Source organism: Monopterus albus, unplaced genomic scaffold (genome assembly GCF_001952655.1).
Source record: "Monopterus albus unplaced genomic scaffold, M_albus_1.0 scaffold54.1, whole genome shotgun sequence".
Classification (NCBI taxonomy): domain Eukaryota; kingdom Metazoa; phylum Chordata; class Actinopteri; order Synbranchiformes; family Synbranchidae; genus Monopterus; species Monopterus albus.
In genome coordinates, this window is record NW_018127934.1 from 2,669,149 (window position 1) to 2,676,333 (window position 7,185).

The 7,185-nt window shown below is 41.7% G+C and overlaps 1 protein-coding gene across 1 annotated transcript in view; it reads right to left on the bottom strand.

Annotated features, from left to right (window-relative positions):
• The window catches only part of n4bp2 (NEDD4 binding protein 2), an 18,589-nt gene that overhangs the window by 4,662 nt on the left and 6,742 nt on the right, over window positions 1-7,185 (bottom strand). Inside the window, exons 3-9 of the mRNA XM_020602033.1 lie at window positions 6,433-6,557; window positions 6,211-6,299; window positions 5,638-5,714; window positions 5,402-5,542; window positions 2,315-4,986; window positions 191-276; window positions 3-27 (exon numbers count right to left, since the gene is read on the bottom strand). Of these exons, the coding sequence (XP_020457689.1) occupies window positions 3-27; window positions 191-276; window positions 2,315-4,986; window positions 5,402-5,542; window positions 5,638-5,714; window positions 6,211-6,299; window positions 6,433-6,557 (3,215 nt within the window). The remainder of the gene's footprint in view (window positions 1-2; window positions 28-190; window positions 277-2,314; window positions 4,987-5,401; window positions 5,543-5,637; window positions 5,715-6,210; window positions 6,300-6,432; window positions 6,558-7,185) is intronic.

Genomic DNA, 7,185 nt, shown 5'->3' on the forward strand with positions numbered 1-7,185 from the left:
GGAAAGAGTTGCTTGTCTCTGCCTTTCCTGTAAAACACCATTAATAGTCTGATTAACCTGCAAAGAGTCTGTCAAACATAAACAATGCCAATAAATACATTCAGTAAATCAGGACATCAGGATAAATTTATAGTTGCACTGATAATACTGTTGTTGGTTAGTTAACACTGCCTAATGTCAAAGAGCTTACCTGAATTGTTTCCTTCCACTTCTGGTGGATCAGCTTAGCCAGGTTTAGGTCCATTTTCACTGCAAAGTCATCAGCAGAGCATATACCTGAATACAATAAAATAGAGAGGACAGTTCCCATTATGTCAGTTCAGACCAACAAAGTAAGATTGTTTTACTTATTTGTTCAGCAATTCATTAATGAAAACCACAAGCCTCTGTACCTTTTAAACACAGTGGTTGGTAGATCATCTAAAAGCATATGAAAGCACCTTTCAGATGGCACAATTACAGCCGCATGCAAAATTATTTGAGATACAGTATCTCACAGCCTTACCCACATTACAGGTATGTGCCAAAAAATTAGAATATCGAGGGAAAGTCCATTTATTTCAATAATTTGTTTCAAAAAGTGAAACTTGTATGTTTTATTAGTTCACTACACACAAAGTGAAATATTTCAAGCCTTTATTTGTTTCAATTTTGATGATTATGGATTAAAGACAAAAAAAAACCCAAATCTGCCTTTTTAAGGTCATGCCACAGCATCTCAATTGGATTCAGGTCAGGACTTTGACTAGGCCACTCCAAAGTCTTCATTTTGTTTTTCTTCAGCCATTCAGAAGTGGACTTGCTGGTGTGCTTTGGATCATTGTCCTGCTGCAGAACCCAAGTTCGCTTCAGCTTGAGGTCACAAACGGATGGCCGGACATTCTCCTTCAGGATATTTTGGTACACAGCAGAATTCATGGTTCCATTTATCACAGCAAGTCTTCCAGGGGCTGAAGCAGCAAAACAGCCCCAGACCATCCCACTACCACCACCATATTTTACTGTTGGTATGATGTTCTTTTTCTGAAATGCGGTGTTACTTTTACACCACACATAATGGGACACACACCTTCCAAAAAGTTCAACTTTTGTCTCGTCTGTCCACAGAGTATTATCCCAAAAGTCTTGGGGATCATCAAGATGTTTTCTGGCAAAACTGAGACGAGCCTTTATGTTCTTTTGGCTCAGCAGTGGTTTTCGTCTTGGAACTCTGCCATGCAAACCATTTTTGCCCAGTCTCTTTCTTATGGTGGAGTCATGAACACTCACCTTAACTGAGGCAAGTGAGGCCTGCAGTTCTTTGGATGTTGTTGTGGGGTCTTTTGTGACCTCTTGGATGAGTTGTCGCTGCGCTCTTGGGGTAATTTTGGTCGGCCGGCCACTCCTGGGAAGGTTCTCCACTGTTCCATGTTTTCGCCATTTGTGGATAATGGCTCTCACTGTGGTTCGCTGCCGTCCCAAAGCTTTAGAAATGGCTTTATAACCTTTTCCGGACTGATAGAGCTTCATTATTCTCTTTCTCATTTGTTTTTGAATTTCTTTGGATCTCGGCATGATGTCTAGCTTTTGAGGATCTTTTGGTCTACTTCACTTTGTCAGGCAGGTCCTATTTAAGTGATTTCTTGATTGCGAACAGGTGTGGCAGTAATCAGGCCTGGGTGTGGCTAGAGAAATTTAAATGAGGTGCGATAAACCAGAGTTAAGTTATGTTTTGACAGGGGGGGCAAACACTTATTCACACAGGGCTTTGTAGTTTTGGATTTTGTTTTCCCTTAATAATAAAAACCTTCATTTAAAAACTGCATGATGTGTTTACTTGTGTTATCTTTGACTAATATTTAAATTTGTTTGATGATCTGAAACATTACAGTGTGACAAACATGCAAAAAGATAAGAAATCAGTAAGGGGGCAAATACTTTTTCACACCACTGTACCTGTATGCAGCAACTAGCCAGGTGTGCAGCTGTGACTTTCTTAAAGTTCTCTAGTTTGCATTCTTTTTACAACTACTGCCATCCCTTTTGCTGTGTACAATACCATGAATGCCTTTAAGGAGAGACTGTACCAAAGCGTGTGCTATGAACCCAGTTTTACAAATAACCACATCTTGCTCCTTTCTATGACAGCAGGCTTTTCGCCCCACCTCCAAGTGTGGCCCATAGGATCATGTATATTTTACAATTTTGCCTTTGTAGATGAAGGGACATCATGTCATATGATGTAGTTAGTTTGAAGCATACTGATGCCTTAAGGCCTGGATTGTTATTTGAGCATTAAATGTATATTTCAGTGTGATACCTGTGTGTTAGTTACCTGGGTCTATTCCCACGGGACCAAACAGTTCGGTTAGCTGTAGTGCCAACTCAGTGGGTAGTTTCAGCTCCACACTCTGAATATCCAGGTGTCTGCTCCTCATCTCCTCCTTCCTCTGTTTTTCCTCCATTTCCATCTCCTCTAGCTCAGCCAGCAGCAAACGGTGGACCTCTTCCATGCTGGCAATATCATCCTCAGTCTCAACCCGCGACTCTTTGATAACTACTCCATCATCTAAGCTCCCACCCCAAACATCTTCTAAGTGATGTTCTGATATCACTTTGTGTTCAGTGTTGCTATATTTCTCTTTCTCTTTTGCTGCTTCAGGTTGACTAAGTTCTGTCTGAGGAGATTTTTCTAAGTGTGAGGTTGTATCAGGATGATCTTTGTTCCTAACTGGAACAGTTACGGAGGTGAAATCGGTACTGGAGCTCTCATTTGACTCACTAACTGTTCCAGACATAGACTCCTGAGTGCTATCCTCAGACCCAGCTGACCCTGCCTTAGGCAAACTTTCAGACTCATTTAACACATCACTACAGAACTTGGTTTCACCTAAAGCTCCACACAGACTGAAAGTGGTCTGGACATCTTCACCCCTAGAACCTTGCTCATCCTTCTCACCATCCTCATCTCTAAAAAACTTCTCTCCAGAGTCTAGCAGCAGGTTGGTAGTCCAGTCTAGGTCCTGATGGCATTTGTCATACAGATCCTCTAATGTATCAAAACTAACTAGTTTAAAATAACAGCTGAGAATGCGCAGGCTCTCAAGCCGGTCTTGAGTTGCCCCAAGGTCCTTCTCCTCCACCTGTGTGCCTTTCTCATGCACCACACGGTAGGGTATCTCTTTGTGGTCAGATGGGTCAACAGCAACTGCTGTAGAAATGGCAGAGGATAGCACTGGCATGAAGCGAGAAGAATCACCAGACAGGACTGTAAAGTAGCTGAAGTGGCTGCATTCAGTGATGACTGTATGATCAGACCTGTCTGGATGATTGAGACGCCAAAGAAATGCAAAGTCTTGAGGTTCTGTCTGCGTGAAGCAGCCTGTGTCTAACAGAGGAAGAGTGGGAAGAGGCTGCAGGTGTGTCTCCAATTTGGACTCTGTGAACTGGTCAAAGTCAGGTTTAAGGTTAAAGCTGGTGTTGCAGTCAGAATCAAGGTTAGGCTTGACATCTGTGTTAATGCTATTCTGACTACTGTCTATATTATCAGCTTTGGTAATGGGGCATTCAGGAGTATTCAGTGAAGAAGCAGGGCAGTTTTGGGTGAAGGTGAGGGCTAGCTTGCACTGTTTCCCTGATCTGCGACTCTGACGCTGCTTTCTCTCTTGACTGCCTCCACTGCACTCTGCTTCCACAGAGCCCTCACACACTGGACTCCAACACGCCTCACTAACATGGCTGCCATCCTGTATGTAGTTATTAGTGTCCATATCAATATCACTACTACCAGCAACCTCATTTTCAGTATAGTGGTTTCCCAGTGAATCATGGCATGCATCTGTCTCAGGAGCTTTAACTAATGAATCAGCTGACAGATGATTTATACTGATGGTTGATTTCAAATGCACAGCCTCTGTTTCAATGTCAATTTCAGACAACTGGTCATTTCCTCCTGTTGTACTACTTGCTTCATTTTCAGTTTTAAGGTCCTCCCAATTATCAGTTGTTGATTTTCTGACCTTGAGAGAGTCAGCTGCCTTCCAGTCTAACACACAGTCAGGTAATTCACCTCTGCTGCTTTTAACTCGGCTCATGTTTTGCTCTCTCTCTTCACTGTTAGATATACTGCCAAGTGACTTTTCAAACCTGCCACCTGGCTTTTCTTCTTTTTCCATTTCCTCTGCAGAGATTGAAGAAAGAGAGGACGAACGAGAAGAGCTAGTCTGAATGGCAGCCCCACCTGTCTGAATAAGATCAAGAAGCTTCTGAAACTCTGTTACATCAGGCCCAGACTGCACCTTCAATTTATTTTCATTAGCTTCTTGAGACACACCTTCATCTTCTTCCTTATGTCCTTCAATTTGCCTTGCTCTTCTCCTTAACTGTCGCTGCTCAAGGGACCCTTCAGAAGGCCAATCCCCGGCAAAATCCAAAATCTTAGGCATTCCCTTTTCTGCCTCATCCCTATTCACTTCAACCTCTTCTGCCTCCTCTTCCTTTGTCTTTTCTTTCTCCTTTGCCTCACTCTGTGATTGGTTAGTATCCTTCACCAGATCTGCAGGCTCCATCCTGTCAAAACCAGAAGTCCTGCTTGGCCTTTCTCTCCTCACCCTCTGTCCAATAGACTCAGAGAAGGCCATGGGCAATTCCTCACCACGGTGGTCTTCATTCATCACTGATTCCACGATACAGTCAGGGATTCTCTGGTCTCCTACTGAATGGCCCGGCTCTAAGTGAGCATCCAATTCAGAATCTAATTCCCCCAAATCCATGTCAGCGTCCCCTTCAGAAATTTCAGGGTTTTCGAGAGGTCGTCCAGCAGGTGAGAAAGTGAGAGACTCAGCAGACTTGTGGGCGCTGTCTTCCAGCATTCCCATCTCACTAGAATGACCAATAGACGACACATCAGGGAGGGAGTAAAATAGATGAGCACGGGATTTCTTACATCCCTCCGTTAATCCAGGCTGCCCAACCAGGTCAGGACAAGGTGTTTCTGAGGATATTTGCCTAAAGAAAACAAGAAAGATACAGTATGAATAGTACAACTGCCATAACTGATGACAGGTGTACAATATATGGGTCTATAGTGGCTAATAGTTTCATAGAAACATATATTTGTATGAAAATATACTAGTTTGTTTTATAAAACATTTGATTTAGTAAAGTTAATATCTATCACTAATAGCATATCCATGTCTAAAACTGTGATATCTGAAAGGAGCTGAATTATAATTTTTATTTATTTATTTTTTTTACAAAAACTGATTTTCACTTAAGGCAACATGATGAGGAAACTATTTTGCAGTATTAAAAATGTAAGATGAAAGATATTTTAAAATTTGCCACTATAAATTTTGCATTTTATATGAATGCAATTTGATGTAGAAGAGCTCAAATGTATCAACATTTGAGTGATGCTCACTTGGAGCTCCTGTTCTCCAGAAGGAGGCGCTGTTTGCACTCAGGCATCTGTGAACCCATAATGGCGTGGACTGTGACAAAGCGTTCATATCCATTGAGCATCCGGCGGATTGTTTCCACTGGCACATTATGTGAGGTGCGTCTGCGCATGCACAAAGTCACACAAACAGATAAAAGACACAAGTCTGGACTATATAAAAAAAAGTCTCCAACTACTGTAATGCCTTTCTCTCTCACCTCATTAGCTCTCTAGGCTTGTGCTTCCACCAAGTGTCCGGTTCTCGGAACAGCACTTTATATCCATGTTTCAGCGCCTACAACAGGTATAAGGACCAACCATGTTTTACAGTTCGTAATAAAATTATGAGTACTATGTCTGGTGTTTATCAAATGATATGTAATCCTACAATACTTTTTGTTTTAGGAACAATATGCTCATGTCACTGTCAAAAAATGATCATGTGGATATGTGGATGATATACCCTATGTTCAAGCTGGAGTGCATGTTTGAAAAATACTGTGGTGGCAAGTGTGTAACAGTTACAAAGTAGTCTACCAAGAATATGTGGTTGCACGTACTTGATTAGCCGCTGCAGTGTTTTGTGAGATGATGCCTAGTTGGCACTGCATTTTCTTATAAAAGAGCTAATGTTGCTCTGATCGAGGCGTAAACCATTTACAGTATCATGGGTTAGCTGTTGGTTAAAATGGTTTTATAAAATTCTTTTCCAGAGCAATTAGCACAACAGCAAAATTAAGTGGCATGAGTTCTGTTACTGTGCTGGATGAAGTGATGGCAAACTGACTGACCTGAGCCACATAGGGTTTCATCTCCCAGCCCTGCATGTTGGTGTTGTCAATGATGATGGGGTTCATGCCCCTCTTAAAAGCATCCTTGGCTATAGGATGATGTTTACATGAGAAAGCACAAGAGAAATAAAGCATTTCTTGTTTTAGTACAGATGGGAAGCAGCATTAGGAGGCAACAGCAAATATTTATCTCATCAAAGCTGTTTCTTTCTTTTTTTTTACCTCGTTGATGGTTCCACTCATGGGCCTCTCCCAGAGCTCTGGGGTCAAACTCATATTCTCCATTGTGAGTGAAATAGTCATCAGTGCAAAGTATAACTCCACCTAGATTGTGCTCTAGCAAGGCTCTGCACAGAGAAACAAGCATACAGTTTCCAGTTTCCAGTGACTGCTGTAGTAGAAGTCCATGACCCTTGTGAAACATTGGCTGCAATAGTGATTCTAAATATACGATTCCTTATATAATATTGCTTTTGTCACACACAGAGCTTCCAACACTGCACCATTAGGGATGCTTCCGGGTTGCAAGCAAGAGCAGATGTCTTTACTGCTCCTCTTGTCTGTTTTACAATTTTTCACATCTTCTACATTTTCAAGTCTTTGGACAAATTCTACAACTATTAAAATGCCTCCAAGAGGGAAAAGAGCTAATAAATGAGAAGTGAATGAGGATGTTGAAGCAGAAGAGGATTATATTTCAGCGGTGCAAGTAACAGAGATGTTGAGTCAGTAGAAGCAGATGTACACCGCACTGTTGAGCCAACAACAAGACAACTTCAAAGGTTTTGTGCAACTACTTATGGAGACAAATAACAAGAGACTCGACAACATGACCAGAGAAATACAGGAGATAAAAACGAGTTTGCAGTTTACCCAGCGAGATGTGGATGTGATTAAAGCAGCCATGGGTGAACAGAAAATACAAACCAAGGAAACAAGGGATGATGTCTACAAAACTTGTGAGAGTCTAATAGC